Here is a 22829-nt window from a genome sequence, read left to right as displayed (position 1 = left end):
ATTTACTTTCCATACTTCTTCTGATAGTTTGAAAAAAAATTTTTTTAATGAGCATATATTTTTGTACTACTAGATTACTTAAAAATAAGTGATTTCTAAAACAAAATAAATCATTTGAACAACACTTTCTATATTGCCTTTCATGCATTACCTCCTTAAAGCCCATGACTTTGAAATAAGAACGTAAAACAATATAGTAATATAGAAAGTGCTCCCATCCTGTGAAGCTTTTTTTATATCTAATTGCCAGAGAACTGTAATTTTTATCTGTTATTTTGCACTCTGTGCCAGGCTGTGTGTTAAACATTTTCTATACATCCATATTTAATCTTCACAACATTCCTAAGATGTTGGGGCTATTGTTACCACCATTTTACACAAAAGGAATTGAAATTTAGGGATGTGAAGTGAGTGAAGTGTCTAGGGTCCCACAGCAATAAGTGGCCAATTAGGGATGTGCAATCAAGACAGAGAGAGGAAGGAACTTGTGCAAGGTCAAGAAAATGATAGATATGGGTCAAACCCAGGTCTTCAGATTTCCATTACTCATGCTAAGGAGAAACTGACTGTCTATGAGTACCTTAGACTTGTCACTTCAGGGTCCTCTGATGTTTGGTCCACTTATATGAACCAACCACATCTGTAAAATTTAGAGGAAGAAAGAGTCAAAGTGTTCCTATAATGACCTTAATTTGACATTTAAACTAAAGAAGCTACTTACGCAGGTCAACTCCAGTAGAAGACTTTGTGAAGATTGAACAGAAAGAGCCTTGGAATTAAACCAAACTTCGATTCCCAAATTCTGCCACACATAACACATCCGCTAGTGTGTGCTCCCAGGTAATTCACTTAACCTCTCTGACCTTCAGTTTCTGTATTGCTTTAAAAAGACGTAATACCTAAGAAATTTACATAAAAGTGACTTTGCAAAAGCCTTTATGAAAGCCTTTATGACAGTACCTCACTTATAATGAGTATTCAGTAAATACTCACATGATATATTCTTGGCACAGAAAGTCAAACTGGAGACCAGGGTGGGTGCAGGTTATCCTGGCATTATAGGGCATGATCTCCTAAAGGGCTTTTCAAACCACATGCAGACCACAGATCCTGAAGTGCCCTTCCCTGTGCAGTCAGTCTACACATTTACTGACTACCCGCATCTCTTCTCATTGAGTATTATTGCCTGTAACAGAAAGATTAATGGTCCCCCAAATGCCCACATCCTGATCCGTGATCATGTTAGCTTACACGGCAAGAGATTTTACAGGTGCGATCTGGGTTAAGGGCCTTGAAATGGGAGATTAGCATTATCTCAGTGGGTCCAATCAAATCACCTGAGTCCTTAAAAGTGGAGACCCTTCCCCAGCTGTGATCAGGGAGAGACATGAAGATGGAAGAAGGGTTAGAAAGAAGTGATATTGCTGGTTTTGAAGATGGCAGAAGTGGAAATACAAGCCAAGGGATGCAGTAGCCTCCAGAAGCTGGAAACAACACGGCCACTGATTCTTCTCTATAGCTCTCAGGAAGGAACACAGCACTTCCAACATATTGATTTTAGCCCAGTGAGACCCACACCAGACTTCTGACCTGCAGAATTAATTGTAAGGCAACGAATTTGTCTTGTTTTGAGCCACTGGACTTGTGGTAATACGTTACAGCAGCTGTGGAAAACTAATCCACTGCCCCTGACAAGCCAGTGTCACCAAAGTGCATACGTGGTGTCTTTCTGATATTTTAGGTTAGAAAATAAAATCAGATTGAGAACCATTGATCAAGAGGAGTGAGAACAGAATCTTGTGGGGACTATATAGATATGAGACAGAGTTTATTCAGATGAATTCTAACAGACTCCAACAGGCCTATGTGGGTGACAGCTGGCTGGGCTCCAAGGGGGATGGGAGCCAGGTGGGTGGTGTGAGGAGGAGCGGGTGTGTGGTGTGAGGAGCGGGTGTGTGGTGTGAGGAGTGGGTGTGTGGTGTGAGGAGTGGGTGTGTGGTGTGAGAAGTGAGTGTGTGGTGTGAGGAGTGGGTGTGTAGTGTGAGGAGGAGAGGGTGTGTGGTGTCAGGAGCAGGTGTGTGATGTGAGGAGTGGGTGTGTGGTGTCAGGAGCAGGTGTGTGGTGTGAGGAGAGGGTGTGTGGTGTGAGGAGTGGGTGTGTGGTGTGAGGAGTGGGTGTGTGGTGTGAGGAGTGGGTGTGTAGTGTGAGGAGGAGCAGGTGTGTGGTGTCAAGAGTGGATGTGTGGTGTGAGGAGGAGTGGGTGTGTGGTGTGAGGAGTGGGTGTGTGGTGTGAGAAGTGAGTGTGTGGTGTGAGGAGTGGGTGTGTAGTGTGAGGAGGAGAGGGTGTGTGGTGTCAGGAGCAGGTGTGTGATGTGAGGAGCGGGTGTGTGGTGTCAGGAGCAGGTGTGTGGTGTGAGGAGAGGGTGTGTGGTGTGAGGAGGAGCAGGTGTGTGGTGTCAAGAGTGGGTGTGTGGTGTGAGGAGGAGCGGGTGTGTGGTGTGAGGAGGAGCGGGTGTGTGGTATCAGGAGCAGGTGTGTGGTGTGAGGAGTGGGTGTGTGGTGTGAGGAGGAGCAGCTGTGTCATGTGAGGAACGGGTGTGTGGTGTCAGGAGCAGGTGTGTGGTGTGAGGAGTGGGTGTGTGGTGTGAGGAGCGGGTGTGTGGTGTGAGGAGCAGGTGTGTGGTGTGAGGAGTGGGTGTGTGGTGTGAGGAGGAGCAGCTGTGTCATGTGAGGAGTGGGTGTGTGGTGTCAGGAGCGGGTGTGTGGTGTGACGAGCGGGTGTGTGGTGTGAGGAGTGGGCGTGTGGTGTGAGGAGCGGGTGTGTGGTGTGAGGAGTGGGTGTGTGGTGTGAGGAGTCGGTGTGTGGTGTGAGGAGGAGCAGCTGTGTGGTGTGAGGAGTGGGTGTGAAGTGTGAGGAGGAGCAGGTGTGTGGTGTCAAGAGTGGATGTGTGGTGTGAGGAGGAGTGGGTGTGTGATGTGAGGAGTGGGTGTGTGGTGTGAGGAGTGGGTGTGTAGTATGAGGAGGAGAGGGTGTGTGGTGTCAGGAGCAGCTGTGTAGTGTGAGGAGTGGGTGTGTGGTGTCAGGAGCAGGTGTGTGGTGTGAGGAGTGGGTGTGTGGTGTCAGGAGCAGGTGTGTGGTGTGAGGAGAGGGTGTGTGGTGTGAGGAGTCGGTGTGTAGTGTGAGGAGGATCAGGTGTGTGGTGTGAGGATTGAGTGTGTGATGTGAGGAGGAGCAGGTGTGTGGTGTCAAGAGTGGGTGTGTAGTGTGAGGAGGAGCGGGTGTGTGGTGTGAGAAGTGAGTATGTGGTGTGAGGGTTTGTAGTGTGAGGAGGAGCAGGTGTGTGGTGTCAGGAGCAGGTGTGTGGTGTGAGCAGTGGGTATGTGGTGTGAGGAGGAGCAGCTGTGTCATGTGAGGAGTGGGTGTGTGGTGTCAGGAGCAGGTGTGTGGTGTGACGAGTGGGTGTGTGGTGTGACGAGTGGGCATGTGGTATGAAGAGCGGGTGTGTGGTGTGAGGAGTGGGTGTGTGGTGTGAGGAGTGGGTGTGCGGTGTGAGGAGGAGTAGCTGTGTCATGTGAGGAGCGGGTGTGTAGTGTCAGGACCAGGGTACATGATGCGAGGAGTGGGTATGTGGTGTGAGGAGCGGGTGTGTGGTGTGAGGATTGGGTGTGTGGTGTGAGGAGTGTGTGTGTGGTGTGAGAAGGAGCAGCTGTGTCGTGTGAGGAGCCAGTGTGTGGTGTCAGGAGCAGGTTTGTGGTGTGAAGAAGAGCAGGTGTGTGGTGTGAGGAGGAATGGTTGTGTGATGTGAGGAGGAGTGGGTGTGTGGTGTGAAGGAGTAGAGGCACTTGACTGGGCTTCCAAGAAATTTGACAGTGAGAAAAAGAAAACAGACAGTAACTCAAGTGGTTAGCAGAGTAGAAAGAAGTCTTGTTTGGTTTTACTTTGTTTTACTAGAGAAACCATGTAGGCAAACAGGAAGCAGCCAGTGAGGGAAAGGAAATAGAGGCGGAATGTGTACAGAGAATAGTTCTGGTGTGGAGATACAGAGAGAGCCCCATGGACACACTAAGAAATTGAATACTTTGGTGGTAAAAAATGAGAGAAAATGAGGGCATTTACTTAAATTGGGAAGTAATATCTTGCTATAGCTAGACATTGTTAGAAAATCAAGAATGGAGAAGATTTAGAAAAGACAGTGCCTCAGGAAAAATGAAAAATGAGGCATTCCAGCCACACAACTGGATTGATTTAGTAGAAAAGAGAGTTTTGGCAAAATTCACTTAGCAGTTTCCTGCCTCTAGACCACAGAGTGGCCTGGAATGGAAATGTTAACTATTCTGCCATCTGTTCTCGTGGGTCTCTGTCAAACTGGTTTCCGGACAGTCGTTGACTCTGAATGGGTCATTTTCTCCATTCTCTCTTATCCTCAACACCCTCTGGTTGGGAGGAGAATAGATATAGGGGCAGAAATGGAAATGCTTGGGGCTAATCAACACCATAAGGATGAGCTCCTCCATGCTCACTCTAGCTACTCTCTCACTTGCCTGGACCATCACAGCTGCTCAGCAGGCCTTTTAATCAGCCTCATCTGTGGGGTGAATTCACTATCACAGTTTTGATCTCCACTTCCTTCAGCTCCAGCCTTAGCCTTGATTCCGTCTGTCATCCTCAAGAGAACTCTTTGACTCTAGAGACAACTTTTTTTTTTTTTTTTTGAAATGGAGTTTCACTCGTGTCGCCCAGGCTAGAGTGCAATGGCACCATCTCGGCTCACTGCAACTTCCGCCTCCTGGGTTCCAGCAATTCTCCTGTCTCAGCCTCCCAAGTAGCTGGGATTACAAGGCATGTGCCACCATGCCCAGCTAATTTCGTATTTTTAGAAGAGATGAAGTTTCTCCATGTTGGTCAGGCTGGTCTCGAACTCCCAACCTCAGGTAACCCGCCTGCCTCAGCCTCCCAAAGTGCTGGGATTGCAGACATGAGCCACCGTGCCCAGCCTCAAGGCAACTTTCATTTTATCCATGTGTCTGTGATGCGAATTGCTGCTCCTTGGAGATGTGTGGTGTGATGACCCAGGTTCCCTCCTGTCTTCCTTAACCTCATTTCTTCACCATCCATCCCCACACCAAGAGGAAGATCCATGACCAGCCACTAGGGCCAGGTCCTCACGACCTTTCACTTAAACTCTTACTCCACCTTTTAATTGCTCTTCTTATTTATCCCCTCTCTTCAGTCCAGTCTATCCTAGTTACTGTGGCCCTGTTAGTTTCATTAAGTCAGCATAGATTGTTACATGGCTCAGAAACCAACGATGTCTGCTCATTGCTGGCCTTTTGGTGTTTAATTCCTGCCCCTCCACTATCTGGTTCTAGCCTACCATTCCAATCTGCTTCTCGTTATATACTCTATGCTGATTCCCCCAGAGCCTGGTTATTCTTCACTTACAATCCAAGATTTCTTATCACAATATCTTTGCTTTTTACTTCCTCTAATCCCACCCTCACTTAACTTAATTTCAATGCCAAAATTCAATCCTTGTTTCAAAGTTTATCTCGATGGCCACTTCCCCTATGAAGACTTTGTGGATCTCCCCAAAAGAATGTGATTGTTCCTTTTTTTAAATCCTAAAAAATGACTCTTTACTTCTCTTGTTGTATATTCTCCATCCTCTCTCACAATAGAGGTTCTCAACTCATCCTCACTGTTACCTGGGATGCTTTCTAAACTTGTGTATGCCTGGGCCCCACCCCAGAGATTCTGATTCAGTAGCTGGAGTGGAGCTGTCTCAGTCCATTCTGGCTGCCAAACAAGATATCATAGACTAAGTGGCTTATAAACAACAGAAATATATTTATTTCTCACGGCTCTGGAGGACGGGAGTCAGATCAGCATGCTAACATGGTTAGGTTCTGGTGAGCGTCCTCTTCTGGGCTGTAGACTGCTGACTTTTCATTGAATCCTCACTTGGTGGAAAGACGGCAAGAGAGTTCTCTGGGGTCTCTTTTGTAAAAGCACTAATCCCACTCATAAGGCCTCACCTCCTTAAGGCCCCACCTCCTAATACTGTCACACTGGGAGTTAGGATTTCGACATGTAAATTTCGGGTTGGGGGACACAATATTTAGTCCATAAAAGGAGCCTACTTGTATTTTTAATATAGATTCTGATGCAGTGCCAAGACTGAGAATAATCACTTTTTTAAAAATGTTTCCTCATTGAGAGAACAAAGGGGATTCCTAGGAAGAGTCAATGAAAAGGTAAATTTGAATCATATCTCTGAATCTGTTTTCTTCTTTAAAATGAGGACAATAACTCCTACTTCTCTGGGTTATTATGAAGTTTAAGGAAGGTAATAGATACTGAATAACTAAGACTTAGCACAGTGATTAATCCATAATGACTTGTGAGTTCTGACTGTATACATGTATACTCTGTGCAAAGGATGTGAGTCACATAAATCATATGTTCCCTGGCTGAACTTGAACACTTGCTACTAAAGGAAGCTCCGTGGAAGTTACTTCACTTGGTGGCTTCACTTAGAAGCACTTCTCTTTCTGGAAAGGAAAAACGTTTCAGCATTGCTAACTCATTCACAGAACGGACACATGAACTAACATGGCTATAATTTCACCATATTCATAATACAAACAGGATACCACAGTGAAGGGTTTACACAGACTTTTTCCATATATGATCTCATCTAATCCCCTTGATTCCCTATGAGGGAGATGTTAATGCACTAGTGTTACAGGTGTGGAAATTGAACCTCAGAAGAACTTAGATTTGCCAAAAGTTGCATAAGTGGGAAGTGGCAGGACCACAATTTGAACCCAGTAAGTTTAATTTCAACGCAAATGCTCTTTACCTTTCACCACAACTGGCCCCAACAATTATTCTGTTAACTTGATCAGGGTATATGGACATCCATTCTGATCATGAGAGTTCAGAAAGGCATGAAGCTGAGAACATTTTGCCTTGGCTTATGTGAATCAAATGAGCCATGGCTTCACTGGGTATACTTCTGTACTCAGTGGACGCTGTTCCTTCTACTGGATCACATTCCCCATTGGCAACTCCTACTCATCATTCAAGATTCAGGCACATGTGCTCACCCCAGCTGGTTCAACTCATCCTTTATTTTATAACTAAAAAACAAATAGACTATATCTATGCAATCAGTGTCATCTCCTCAGGCCTATAAAGCAAAACTGAGCTATAAAAATACACCTGCTATGTGGCTGTAGAACACGCATCTATATCGTTGTCCTTATGAGTATATCCTTATCCTTATGAGAACAGACTGCTGCCGAAGGGGCAGGAGGGAGGCTAGTATTAGAGAGGCAGAAAGATCCTACATTCCTTTGCGTGTTTTCTGTGCAAACTAAATTTCTTTCATCTTCTTAACTTGCCCTGAAACTCACATTATAATGAACAACACCTTCATTTTACAAAATTTGTTTGCTTGTTTGTTGTTTTTTCTAGCAAGATATCTACTCAACAGGCAAACAACTCATGTTCACACTGAAGTGTAAATGACTGATTTGATTATTGGGGGAGACAGCCTGAGAGAACTCTCAGTCCTAGGGACCAGAAGCACGTGAGGCACAGACACCATGGAGGTAGACAGTGGTCAAGTGTGGAGAAAGATTCAGAAGGCACAAGCTGGAGCCCTGAAAACAAATGCAGTATAGCCCTCTCCACCACTGCACCAGGGCCGGGCCTGCTGCGGGGATCCAGACTCAACAGTTCAATTTTTTAATATAGCATTTACCCAAACACCAAAAACTCAGTTTACTGAAGTTTTAGATTCTCAACTAAATCACTTGCTGTTATGTTCAGAAGAAAGTACATTTATAAACCTTGAAAGCAAGCCATTGCATCACAATAACTCAACATAGAGTTAGACCAATGTTAAGGCATTTTCTTGGAGGAAAAAGGGTTTTTTCACTGAAGACCTAATGCAAAGAAAGCCACTTTCAGCCATGCACTCAAGGAGGATGAACATGACCATGATCTCTGAACAATTTGGCAGGAAGCTGCCACATTTATATTAATACAAAGAATTGGTTACTACATCTCTGCATGTCTACATTCTACCTCTTCACAATCTGGTTCAAATTCCACCTCCCTCATGAAGCCCTCCTTTATTTCACTCCCTCCTCACCACTGCTCTTTCCTCCAAACACCCGCAGCATTTTATCCAAACCTCTATTAATTTATCTCCAATACTCTAGCACCCATCACAGCATGTGGCATGGAGTAGATGACAGGAAATGTTTATTGAATGAATGCAGGAATATACGTCATTAACATTAATCTGCTGTCCAGCTTGTTCTAACCCAAGGCACATTTCTTTGGATCATTTTCAAAGTTCCTAAGTGACCCCAGGAAAAATCTGAACTCCTTATAATAGCATCTCAAATACACTCTTTATATATTAGTACATGTTATGTATCATACTTGCAGACATATGCATTTATACACAAGAATACCTGCCTTTACCAAATATGTATGCATATATGTAAATGAATATTCACAAAGACTGTGTATGGTAACAAACTACATGCGTGTGGAGTCAGAATAAGTGGGAGCAGGTTATATGATTTGAAAAGCATGTCCAGGGGCCTCTGACCAACAGTCCCCTGTGTAGCCATATTGTCTGGAAATCTCTCGGTGTGTTACTCCTTGAAGATGTACAACGTCTCATTCTCCCTCTCCCTTGTCTTCTCCCCGTGAATATAAGCCAAAGTATCCAGCTGTTGCTGGCCTAGAGCTGCTGCTCCACTATGGGCCAGCCAGAGACTCAAGTGGGAGATTACCATGCAGAGCCTGTAGTAGCTCCCACCTCAGTCTCTAAACATACCCTCTGGGGTTGAATCCTGGCCCCTCCACAACCTAAGCATGTGACTTAAACAGGTCATCTAAATGTGTCTGGATTTGATTTCATCTGTAAAATGGAGATAGTAAGAGCATCTCCCTCCCAAGGCTATGTGAATATGGATTGGGGTAATACATGGAAGACAGTACAAATGTCTGGAGGATCATACATTTTTAGCAAATGTTCATTATTTTCATCATCAATATTGTTCTCATTATATTTTCCATGGAAAGTCTAGCTTACAGACTAGGGATTTTCTAATACATTGATGCCAAACCACATCCTCCAGAAGCAGCTTAAGGCCCCCATACAAAGCCTGCTTTGTAATAACATAGTCAGTCACTCATTCTCTCCACATACAGTGAGGGAGGATAAGTACAGAGATTCTCTAATTGGGCTCCTTGGTCCCAACATATCTACCACAAGCCTCAAAATATTCCCCTGCACAAGTTAATTCAACCTCAACATCTTACATGGCCAGAAAATGTATCCACATAACCTCAGGATTAGTCCCCTGTTCCTTTTTCTCGACCAATTTTGTAAAAGGAAATAACTAAAACACCCAAAAGCAAAGAGGAGAAAGTTGGAGTTTTGAAAGACTGTTGAAAGTCTCCCCCATTTTGGGGTACTAAATCACATCATAAAATTTCAAAACTGTCAGAGTGTAATTAACCTATGTTGCTTCATATTCCTGATACAGCAATTGTTTAAGACATGGCTTTAAAGAGAACTGCAAGAGAGCTGTGACACATGATGCTGTGAACGTCAAGGTGCTCGCCAGGGAAGGGCCCTACCCAGAGGGGCAGAAAGAAAGCCAGGAGGGGTAGAATTTGAAGAGAATATCATGTTCTCCTTGAAGATGCTTCTATTTCTGCTCTTACTCCATGTGCAGATTTCCAAGGCCTTTCCTGTATCTTCTAAAGAGGAAAATACAAAAATTGTTCAGGTAAATGAACTATCAGTTAGGTGATGGTTAATTTGCTGATTATTAGGAAATAGTGTGGGTTGTTTTCTCTTGTTAATTAAAACAGCCTGAAAGAAATTATTTGGGTGATTAGTTTGAGGTTGAACACCTCCTTTTAGTGATTTGGAGGGTTCCAAGCTGGTAAGGACTAGGCCTTTTAAAAGCTGGACATGAAAACAAGCTGAATTCTTTAAAGACTGGGAAAATACTGCTGTAGAGTTACCTCTAGCTGGGAAACTTTTGTAGAAGAAATGGTTTTATTTATAAAATGATGTTATTTTCTTTCTCATTTACCTAAAGTTTTTCCTTCCAGGATATCTGCAATCAAGTTACTATATGTCTGGTGCTTCCACACAGGCATTTTCTTTGCTGTCAAAAATTCCAGATATAGAAAATAATGTGAGGATGGTAGATTATAATGAACTAGAAATCAGTACATAGTATAATCTTATTTCCCAGCACCAGATTGCGAACTGTTGATAAACTCTTGGAAGCATTATAAAAATAGAACCAATAGTTTTTTTCCATTGTTTCACCATCTGAAAGTGAAGCCGAATTTTTAAGAAACACAAAGGAATTCTGCCACAAATCTCTCATGCACAGTTTTCTTAGCATTACAGTTTGGGGAAAACATTATTATTATTATTATTATTATTAACAGGTTATCTCTTACAATGGTAATTGTAACCCCCGGGTTGATGTAAAGTTCATTGAGTGCTTATTCCATGCAAAGCAACTGCTACCATTTCACAAATATCTCATTTAATCCTCACAAGAACCTTATTGGAGCATTATTATTTTCATTTCAGAGACAAAAATATCTTAAATCAGATAAATAATGTGTCCAAGTGCTCACAGTTAATTCATGGCAGAGTTAAGATTTGAACCCAAGCCTGTCTGATTCCAAAGTGTGTGATCTAGTCAGTGTCACCTACTGCTGTGGTCAACGTGTATCCCTTGAATTTATGTGTTAAAGACTGAGTAGCCCGTGTGACAGTGGGTCCTTTAAGAAGTATTTAGGTCATTAAGAAAGATTAATGACACTCTGGTGGGACTGGGTTAAGTCTTGCTGGAGTGGGTTCTGGCTCTTGCAGAACTAGATTAGTTATTAATAGAATGGGTATTATAAGGAGGGGCTGCCCTTTGTGTTTTGCCCCTTTTCACACATGCTTGCTCCCCTTTCATTTCTCTGTCATGTTATGACACAGCACAAGGCCATCTCAGAAGCCAACCAGATGCAGCCACCTGATCTTGGACTTCCCAGACTCCAGAACTGTGAGAGAAAATAAGCCCCTTTTATGTATAAGTTACCCAGCTTCACATATTCTGTTATAGCAACAGAAAATGGACTAAGACCCTGACAAGGCGCTAGGTATTCACAGGCAGCATGAAGTCTAGTTAGGTTACAGTTCACTATGTATGAAGAAACTTTTAAGCCAAACTTAAAATAGATAATTTTTAGGCTAAACTTTTTAGATTTTGACTAAACTTAATTTAACACTTCCAAAGAGTTACTTTCGTGAATAAAATGCTAATATCAATGATATTGCTGTTCCCCAAAAAGATATTTGGAATTATTTTGAAATTATCAGTTCTTATTTGAGAGGCAACATGGTGAGTTAAAATCTGAATCATCACTTGGAAAATTCCTTAATTCTCTGTACTTCCATTTGTTCACAAAAATAATTAAGCCTTTTCTACAGTAATGAAGAGGATAAAAAAGAAGGACTGCATTGATGCAACAAATACCCCAAGAGAAGTCAATTAATGTTAGTTCTAAGTTTTTTATAAAAACAAGAAGACAGTCTCCTGACTGTAGAGTAGCACTTTACCTGTGTGATGTGATCCTCATCCCTGATGAGGCACTTTTTTTTAATGCATAACCGTTAACTGGAGCACTGAGTGGAGAAACTGTTCTTTCTAAAAAGCATTGTTCTCTCAAAGCCAACCTACGAATTAGTTTGTGTTATTGTTCGGGTGGCTCTCAGGTTATCAGACCTCTGTAGTAACTTAGAAAGGGTTGCAAAATGACCAGAGAACTGGAAGTACTTTCACAGCAAGATCTTTATGTGCTTGTCTTTGTCCAGGACTACCTGGAAAAGTTCTACCAATTACCAAGCAACCAGTATCAGTCTACAAGGAAGAATGGCACTAGTATGATTGTTGAAAAGCTTAAAGAAATGCAACGATTTTTTGGGTTGAATGTGACGGGGAAGCCAAATGAGGAAACTCTGGACATGATGAAAAAGCCTCGCTGTGGAGTGCCTGACAGTGGTGATTTTATGTTAACCCCAGGAAACCCCAAGTGGGAACGCACTAATTTGACCTACAGGTGATATTTCTAGGGTTTCAGGATACGCTCATTCATCCAGTATGGACTGGGCTTTTATATGACAGACACTGTTCTTGGGATACACTAGGAACAAGTAGATAAATATCCCTGCCTTTGTAGAGTATGAATAATGAATGAATATGGGAATGAAAATGTTGAGATACCATGGATTCTTTCCACTCCAAAGCTTCCCGTTTTAGTCTTCCTTCTCCAACAATCTAAAGAGGACTACAGCAATGTTAGACTATCTCTCTAAGCACTTACTTTGGGACCCAACAAAGGCTTAATCATTGCTAGAGAGAGTCAAGTCCCTCCTTTCATACATCTTAATAATAATAATAATATCTAATATTGTGGAATATTACTATTTGACAAGCAATGAACTAAATGCTTTATATGTATTTAATCCCCACAGCAGCCCTATGAGAGGGATACTATATTAGTATCCTCATTTTATGAATAAGAAACTGAGGTTTAAAGACATGTATTAACTTGTTCAGAACCCACATCTGTCCTCCACCCTGAGACCTGCACTCCCTCCTTATCCTCTCCAGTGATAGCACACCATGATGCAACTCACTTCAAAACAAAACAACTCATCCATTGATGGACTACTGTTCTAAATAAAATTTAACTCTTCATACATCCTCTCATTTTGAAGCATTCTAAACTATACACCGCAGCTGTCAGAGACTGATGTAGAAGGAGCTATTAAGAAAGCCTTTGAAGTCTGGAGTAAGGCGTCACCTCTCACCTTCACCAGGATCTCACAGGGACAAGCAGATATCAACATTGCTTTTTTCCAAAGAGGTAGGTGCAAAGCAGTCACACTCAGTTTTGCTTTCTTTGGCTAACCTGAAACTTGGCAAGGATCTAATACAAATGTTCTGATTTCAGATCACGGTGACAATTCTCCATTTGATGGACCCAATGGAATCCTTGCTCATGCCTTTCAGCCAGGCCAAGGTATTGGAGGAGATGCTCATTTTGATGCCGAAGAAACATGGACCAAAACCTCCACAAGTAAGTTAATCAAGATTATGTCCACAGACAGCTTCTGAATTAACCTTTTACAGATTAGAATACACACACACACACACACATGCAATAAAGGTAACATAATATTTCAAACTCACAAAAAGTGATCATTTGAAATTGTTGCTACCTCACTATACTAATTCAATTTGGCTTTAGAAAAAAAAAAAGAAAGAAAAAGACATGCTGAATCTAATTACTGACCTTACTTCTTAGGGCAGAGATCAGAAAACTACAGACTATGGCCAAATCCTGCCTGGCCCCTGTCTGTATAAATAAAATTTTATTGAAACAGGGCCACATTTATTTGTTTATATATCATCCATAGCTGCTTTCACTCTACAATGGCAAGCTGAGTAATTGCGACATAGATCATTTGGCTCACAAAGCCTAAAGTATTTACTATCTGGTTCTTTACAGATCCTGCTTTAGGATGTATCTTTATTTTAATATTCCCAAATTTAGTGATGTTTGAAAAGAGCCTATTTTTCCATTTTTTGGAAATTCATTTAGAAATCAGTCTATTCAGAAAAGAGCAGCCACCTTCCCTCTCATCTAGTTAGTTCATTTTCTTGGAGCTTTTTTTCAGTGGTATGCTTCTGTGCAGCAAGTCACTCGTTTCAGGAGAAGGCTCCTATTAAGAAGGACTGGGCTGCATGAAGGGAAGAAATGAGGCTGAGTGCAGGTATATCCAGACCATGTGATACTTCCCAAAACATGGCGTAACAATATGCCAGAGAGCACTTTCAGAAAATAATCAGAAAGGCACCTTTTACCTTTGCTTGGCACCTGTTCCTCCTGCCATTTTCTCAACATAGGTATGTTACGAGGGTCTATTCTACCTAAGTCCACATGTTAGGAGCTGTGTGTAGCCAAAGATAGGTAATAACCCTCACCTCCTCTACATTCCTATTGCCCTCCTCACTAGTTCAGATGTTCATTACCTCTTACCTGAACGAATGATCTAGATTCCTAACTGGACTCTCCATCTCCAGTCTGTGCTCTCTCTAATTTTTCCTACCATTGCAGCAGGGTTTGTTTTTGGAAAGCCCATCTTGGATCACATCACTCTCATGCTTGAAAGTTTCAATGTTTACATATTCTGCACCAAATAAGGTCCAAATACCTCCCCTTGGTATTGAAGGCTCTTGGTGATTGTTCATCCTTCTCTTTCTTGGTTTGTCTTCTTATTTCACATATACCATTCACATTGGGCTAACACCCACATTGTACATTCACTGTTTCTAGGTCACACCCTATGCTTTTCATTTTCCTCACATTTGCTTGAATTGCTTCCTCTCCCTGAAATACTCTTCCCATGCCCCAAGCACCATCTTTTAAAATGTCTCTCATCTTAACATGCTATATATGTCAAAGGCCACCTTCTATCTTGCCTTGTGCTGGAAATGAGAACTTTCTCTGCAGAATTCTGACAGCTTTTGTATCTCCTTCTCTGTCATCACTCATTGTGTGCTTCTAAGTTGTTTGCACACATCTGTCCTCTTCTAGACTACGTACTCCCTGTAGAGCAGAGAACCACAACAAATTGCCCACAGTTCCTTTCACGATATTCCAGGCATTCAAAGATATTTTTCTGAAATGCACTCATGAATGCATAATTTAAAAAGGATGTGATAAGAAACAATTCTTAGAGCATGGGTAGAATTTTAGCAGGCTAATTATCAACAGGAAGTTGAACATTGTAGTAAGAGCATGGATCTTGCCATTATACCTTGGTTTGACCCCAATCTGTCACTTACTAGTTGCAGGATGAAGTACAAGCTATTCAAAATCTATGGGCATCAGTCACTTTACTATAAAAATATTGCTAATAAAACTTCAGAAAAATGTTATGAGGATTACATAACTTTAGATTGCCTAGTATGTGGTAGGTACTCTACAATTATGCTTTTTGAAAAAAGTAGGCATGTACAAAAACGCATCAGTGTGTTTGTGAGGCAGCATATAGACTGGCTGGACTGAAGGATTCATGTCAAAAGGCAAGCACTCAAATATCTGCTGGAGACAAGTGGAGGAGGTCTTGAATGCCAGACAAAAGAGGTTGGGCTTTATTTCATAAGAAGTGGGATCCTGGGAAGGTTTTAAGTTCCCAGTTGTGAACAGCACTATGCTTATGGAAGTTAAAACATGCGGAAAGAGAACAATAAGTGGTAGGATTTGTCTCTCTTCAGTAGAGAATTCCTACAGCATCTTAGAAAGCTCAGAAACAGAGAAGAGCTGGTGCTAAGGGGTGGGTGATGAGGGAGCCAACATGAGCCAGCCCTCCATCTGAGGCTGCTCCACTGATGGGCTGGCTTCTCTTCTAACTACTTGCTCACAGGGACTCTACTCATGAGACTGAGGGTCTGGGACACTGGAGATGGTGAATGTGGGAATGCAAGAGAAGAAGGGTTCCTAAAGTCATGATGACTCTGCCATCACTTCTCCAAATCTCAGATACACATTTGTAAAATATGAGAATTGGAATAAATGCAATTTTCTGGGTTCTAAGAGTTTATAAGAAGTCTGTACTCACCTAGTTCCCAACTGTGACTACTATTTTGATTCTTCTCAATGTCCACTTTCTCAGGTATCTGAAAGAAAGATGAAAAAGACAGCCATGGGAAGGGCTATTTCCCTGAGCAGTTTTGGCTTGGAGGTTGCATTCATTGAGATCATGTTTCTGCCACCCTGGGATCCACACTGAGCTGTTTACCATCCATGTTTGAATTTCAGATTACAACTTGTTTCTTGTTGCTGCTCATGAATTTGGCCATTCTTTGGGGCTCGCTCACTCCTCTGACCCTGGTGCCTTGATGTATCCCAATTATGCTTTCAGGGAAACCAGCAACTACTCACTCCCACAAGATGACATCAATGGCATTCAGGCCATCTATGGTAAGGTCTTCTAAAGAGAGTTGTAGTACATGGTGGGACCTGGGAATAGGCGAACACTCCCAGGATCTGAATATCTCTTCCTTTGCACTACTGCAGTTTCCATAAAACTGAACTCTGAAATTCCCCTGTAATACAGCATTAACAAAGAAGGTATGAGGGGCTGAGCCTCTATTGCTGCCCTAAAAGAAAAAAAGTTTAAGAAGAAATGAACTACAGTTCTTCCCAGTTATTGTCTTTGGATGGTGGGAATTTTTTTCTTCTTTTTTAGGCTTCCCAAATTACCAATTTTAATTTTTTTTTTCTTTTTGACGGAGTCTTACTCTGTTGCCTAGGCTGGAGTGCAGTGGCTTGATCTTGGCTCAATGCGACTTCTGTCTCCCAAGTTCAAGCAATTCTCCTGCCTCAGCCTCTTGAGTAGCCGGGATTATAGATGCCTGCCACCACATTTGGCTAATTTTTATATTTTTAGTAGAGAAGGGATTTCACCACATTGACCAGGCTGGTCTTGAACTCCTGACCTCGAGTGACCTGCACACCTCAGCCTCCCAAAATGCTGGGATTACAGGCAGGAGTCATTGCACCTGGCCCCAATTTTAAATATTCTAAAAAAACATGACTATTCTTTTTCCTACAGCAGTCCTGCTCCTAGATGTATCCGTCAAAGAAATTCTCATATAGATCCATAAGGGAACATGTACAAATCATGCCAAAGATGTTCACTGAAGTCTTGTTTGTGGTGGTGGAAGTTGGAAGGCATCTGGGGGTCTATTAGGAGAAGACTATACAGATAAACTGTGGTAGTTGCACACCATGAAGTGATATGTGGCAGTCAGAAGCATGGTACTAGATGCACATGTGGCAACAATACAGATGGGTCTTTAAAACTTCATACTTTGTGAAAAAGAAACAGAATGAGATATACTGCACAATGTACAATTAAATTACACAATATATAAGTCTATGTAAATTTAAAATGTGTATAAACAAAGCAAGGCATTTTCAAGAAGAAGAAGAGGAATGATAGTAGAGTATAGAGAGAAAAAAAGAAATTTTTTAAGGCATTATTGATACATTTCAAGGATAAGTATAGGGGCCTTTTGCCATATTGCCTGGATAAGACCATTACATCTCTCTTCACGCTTGCCCTTCTGTTCCCTAGTTGGTTGTGAATAAAAACAAGAAACCAATAAGGGATTTACTGCTCTCTAAAAAAGTGTGGAATGGAATGGAATGGAATGGAATGCAATGCAATGCAATGCAATAGTGGATTGGAGTGAAATATAATTGAATGGAGTGGAATGGAGTGGAGTGGAATTGGGGAAAGCCCTTTTCCCTCTCTGGTGGGACAGCACTATAAAATCAAGCAAGCATGCCAGGGTGCCACAACCAGGGAACTTTTTTGTGATTGTAGATATTTCAGAAATGTTGAGCCTACCCTAACTGCCTCTATTCCCCAACTTCCTCCTGCCCACCCCAACAACACCCCATTATTTTGTTCACTGGTGTTTTTATCTTAACTATTATAATAGCCTTTCATTCCACAGTGAGAAAACACATGAAAATTCAAGTACTTATAGAAAAACTATTGCTAAATTTTGACTTAGATGCATGCTATAGGGTAAAAGACTAATATTCTTTCCTGAAAGTGGATTTCGGTGAGGAGAGAGGCAATAGATACTGAGTAACCGAAAAAGCAGAAAGAGGAACTGAGAGATCAGAGAAGAATTAGTTAGAATTAAAAGGGAAGAAAGGGGCATAGAATTCAAATTTCTTTACTTCACAGTTTGACCTGGAACTCACCCTGAAAACCATCATTACGCTTATTAAAGAAACAAAAACTTTAAAAGGAGGAAATATACAGTTACTTTAATACTTTATGGGATAGTCTTGTAGCACTTACCCTCACATGAAGACCCTTCACCTTTCTGAGAAGTCTCTGATGTACCCAAGAGACACACTGGACTTATGCTCATAAAAAAGACCTTTTTTTTTTTTTTCAGGACCTTCAAGCAACCCTATCCAACCTACTGGACCAAGCACACCCAAATCCTGCGACCCCAGATTGACATTTGATGCTATCACCACACTCCGTGGAGAAATACTTTTCTTTAAAGACGAGTATAAAATTGAAATATTTCTTCCTTTGATTCCTCTTACTGATATACCTTAAAACTGGATTCAAATTAGGTCACACGTTAGTCACCTTTTCCTTGAATTGTACACTTCTTCTCAATGGAATTTTTTATAGGTTCTGGGGCACCACTAGGATTATCATAGACCCTGAGCTTAACTTCATCATCTTCATCTTTTAAAGACTATTTGTACCATTTTTATGTCTATACTGAATTTATGCAATCAAGTATTTTCTGGGTAACTCAAAACATCCAGGAAAAAAAGCAAAACATGAAAACATTCACAAACATTCAGATGCCTTTGGTAATATAAACAGACATGGGCTACAGCTGCTTGGGAACCCCAGAGCTGAAACACTAAAGCACCATTCAGTTCCATCCAAAATCAGTCAAGTAAATGGAACCTGCACTTAGCTAGCTGTGCAGCAAATCATCCAATTGAGCAAAATTTTTTTTGTACATTGGCTATTTCGTGAGTGTGCAATCACAGGCTGAGTGCACGTGCTGTTGCTTTTATCAATATATTCTTAGCATTTAGTCGGAGCAATAAGGAAAGATACTGCAAAGTAAGATTTTTCAATGTCCAAGGCAGGACAATGCCAAAAGTAATCAAATAAGATCACTCCCATAACCTCCTCTGAAAGCTGTGATGTACTCTCCAGATGGACAATATCACTGTAAAGCTTAGCCATATGCTGGTCACCGTGCTAGGAACTTTGCATTGGTTAGTTTGTTATATTCTCCCAGCAATCCTGCAAGGACCATCACTAGCCCAAAAGTCACAGGAACTGCCTACTTAGACTGTTATGTGTAAGTGTGTGCATGTGTGTTTCCTTATGTCCCGTTAGGTACTTCTGGAGAAGGCATCCTCACCTACAAAGTGTCGAAATGAATTTTATTTCTCTATTCTGGCCATCCCTTCCAACTGGCATACAGGCTGCTTATGAGGATTTTGACAGGGACCTCATTTTCCTATTCAAAGGTAACTTCCTAAAGTTTTCATCTTATGTTAGTTCTGCCTGAAGGGAGGGGGCAGGACTTCTTTGTGATCCCTTCCAGGTTCATGGTGAGCTAATGACAGCATTAAGCTGGGCAGGCTTTTGCCAGAAGACTAGGGTTGGGCCCCATCGGGACCACTAACTACTGTGTGAACCTGAGTGGGTTACTTGCTTTTCAGCCTTGGTTTTCTCACCAACAAAATCAGACCACACTAGACTGTCATTCGCATTCTTCCATCCTCATCCCAGATATCCTTCTCTAAGACTCCTCAAGGCTGTAATTTGGTTTCTGTATAAAAGTCACACAAATTGTGGGGCCTTGAATGTCTTGCTCAGAAGTTTTAATTTTTTATAGGCACTGGGGAACCGTTAAGCTTCTCACAGCCCCCCTGAACTTAACTTTATCATCTTCATCTTTTAAAGACTATTTGTTCCATTTTCATGTCTATGTGCAAGACCAAGAAGTGGTATATATATTATTTTGCAAAAATGGAAACGTCTTATTTAACATTTAACCTGAATCATTGACAGGCAACCAATACTGGGCTGTGAGTGGCTATGACATTCAGCAAGGTTATCCCAGGGATATATCAAACTATGGCTTCCCCAGCAGTGTCCAAGCAATTGACGCAGCTGTTTTCTACAGAAGTAAAACATACTTCTTTGTAAATGACCAATTCTGGAGGTAATGTAAACTATTTTTTCAATTGTAGGTTGAAATCTGTGTTTCTCTACACTGCTTACAAACTTTCAAGCATTTGAAGATTTAAAACAATCTAGGTAATCTCCAGTAGGTTTTACCAAGAATATATTGCTTTTACAGGATGATTGATGTTACCATGGCTTTTGAAATTTTTCATTTTTATAAAATTAAAATCTCTATGCAATAGTACTGAGGATTCTGCATCATGAAACAGAAATCCTTAACAAAGCACTAGCGTGAGATACAAAGAAAGATTTAGGCTAATTCTCACTTATGAGTTCAATTCAGACATATGCAAGCAAATGTTATCCAGATAGCCTGCAGAATTTCGTTCCCAAGTTGAACCTATTATGTACATTTATATATATACACATGCAGAGGGAGTTATACTATATACCAATTAAGTAAAAGCCTTGAAAATATAAGCTTACTATGGGAAATAACAGTGTGTCAGCCGTCAAGCCTGTTTTCGAATTAATGATACCCATATGTTTTGTAAATGTGTACCCTTAGGTAGGGAAATTAACCATTCTTAATACTAGTAAACAAGGTATTGTGAGAACTGAATGAAAAAATATGTGTGAGGAGACTTTGTAAATTATACACAATTAAAAAAATATTTTTGTTATATTCTATATTGGTGTTAAATCTGGTGACATTTTGTTTTTACCAGATATGATAACCAAAGACAATTCATGGAACCAGGTTATCCCAAAAGCATATCAGGTACCTTTCCAGGAATAGAGAATAAAGTTGATGCAGTTTTCCAGCAAGAACGTAAGTAGGAAAAAAAAACTAATAAATGTGTTGGTTGTTTGTTTATTATAGAGGAGGCATGGTCTTACTATGCTCACCAGGCTAGTGTCAAACTCCTGGCCTCATGCAATCCTCCCACCTCAGCCTCCCAGAATTCTGGGATTACAGGCAGTAGCCACCACACCTGGGGTTTAAATTTTTTAAATAGCATGTTTGCATTGGAATGTTATGTTGGAATAAGGGCAAGGTTTTCTAACTGAAGACATCTGAGATATTCTGTAAGCTAATTCAATAAATTATCTCTCTTTTTTTATAGACTTCTTCCTTTTCTTCAGTGGACCAAGATATTATGCATTTGATCTTATTGCTGAGAGAGTTACCAGAGTTGCAAGAGCCAATAAATGGCTTAACTGTAGATATAGCTGAAGCGAAATCAAATGTGGCTGTATCCATTTTCAGGATGTGGAAGGGAAGTTCAGCATGCATTTTCATTACATTGTGTCCCACTTATACTTTTCTCGATATTAAGTCATTGTTTCCCATCACTGTATCCATTCTGCCTGTCCTCAGTGAAAATATGTTTGGAATATTCCACTGTTTGCAGAGGCTTATTCAGTTCTTACACATTCCATCTTAAATTAGTGAATCCATCAAAGAGAAGGAAAGTAAGCCTTTTTGTCACCTCAATATTTACTATTTCAATACTTACATATCTGACTTCTAGAATTTGTTATATTACTTGCCTATCTGACTTCATACATCCTTCAGTCTCTTTAAATGTCCTATGTATATCTTCTACAAGCAATTTAGAACTAGATTTTGGTTAGAAATAAGGGTTATAAACAATCTAGCAATACCTTTTGCCTTTACAGAAAATGTGGTGCTGTTTTCTACCCTTGGAAAGAAATGTGGATGATATATTTCGTGGGTTGAATTGTGTCCCCCATAAAAGATACGTTGAAGTTCTAACCCCAGGTACCTATGAATGTGAGCTTACCAGGGTCTTTGCAGATGTAATTAGTTAAGTTAAGGTGAGGTCACACTGAATTAGGGTGGGCTCTAAATCCTTTATGACTGTTGTTCTTATAAGAAGAAGAGAGACATAGCCACCTAGGGGAGGAGGCCATGTGAAGACAGAGGCAGAGATTCGAGTGACGCATCTGCAAGCCAAGGAATTCCAAGGACTCTAAGCCACCAGTAGAAACTTGGAAGAGGCAAGGAAGGATTCCCTTCAAGCGTGACCTTCAAGCGTGACCCTGCTAACACCTGCAGAATTCAGACTTCTAGCCTCCAAAACTGTGAGGGAATAAATTTCCTTTGTTTTAAGCCACCAAATTTGCAGTACTTTGTTACAGCAACCCTAGACATGAGGTACTAAACACAGTACATCTCCCTTACAAAAATGAATCAACATAGAATGCAGAAGTGGAACCCTTGCTAAGAACTATTGGGCATCTTCCCAGAATAGCAGCCAAAAGAGAACCACCACTTCCTCTCCTGCCTCCTCCTTGCTCTCTCCTAGAGTTCAAACCCAAATGGGCCAGTTGGATCTGATGTTCCTCAGTTCTTTGCTTCTATTTCCTGGGGTACTCAGGAGGGCACACACTATAGATAACTGGGGTTTGCTGCATAAAATTCAATGTCTCATTAAGTTGCATTAAACTGAGCTTAGATGTGTAAGTTTGCTAACTGATGGGTTTTTTTTGTTAAGAACTATAGGATTTATGGGACCATGTCTAGCTAGTCCAGATGTCAAAATCATTATAATATTATATATGCTGTTATTAGAATATAATATAGCTTATTATACAATAAATATGTGGACTATAAAATGTATTTCTCACTAGTACCTCCTATTTTCTTTCTCTGTTGAAGTTTTTAAATCCCACAGATAACTAATTTGGCAACTTTATTCTTGTTCAAAAATTAAAATAATCTATTACATAAGTTCATATTAAAGATTTTTATTTCAAATGACTGATTTGTGATTTGCTTTTAATTTCTTAAAATATTACCACATAATTCATCTAAAGTATAAAAAGGAATAGCAAATTTTAGATATATTTGCAGATATATAATTCCTGTGTTAGAATTATTATAATACTGATAATAAACTTTAGATACTTCTTCAGAGT

General features: G+C 41.0%; 1 protein-coding gene across 1 annotated transcript; it reads left to right on the top strand.

The window, feature by feature from the left end:
* The first annotated feature begins 9624 nt into the window (after positions 1-9624).
* MMP8 (matrix metallopeptidase 8) lies at positions 9625-22671 on the top strand. Its single transcript, XM_005579466.5, has 10 exons — positions 9625-9822; positions 11928-12172; positions 12834-12982; positions 13070-13195; positions 15944-16105; positions 18106-18223; positions 19086-19219; positions 19767-19920; positions 20612-20715; positions 21011-22671. The coding sequence occupies exons 1-10, from the start codon at positions 9721-9723 to the stop codon at positions 21118-21120; spliced, it is 1404 nt and encodes a 467-aa protein (XP_005579523.3). The 5' UTR covers positions 9625-9720; the 3' UTR covers positions 21121-22671.
* Positions 22672-22829: the final 158 nt, after the last annotated feature.

The sequence above is a fragment of the Macaca fascicularis genome, chromosome 14 (genome assembly GCF_037993035.2).
Source record: "Macaca fascicularis isolate 582-1 chromosome 14, T2T-MFA8v1.1".
NCBI classification, from domain to species: domain Eukaryota; kingdom Metazoa; phylum Chordata; class Mammalia; order Primates; family Cercopithecidae; genus Macaca; species Macaca fascicularis.
This window is presented reverse-complemented; position numbering and strand designations above follow the sequence as displayed.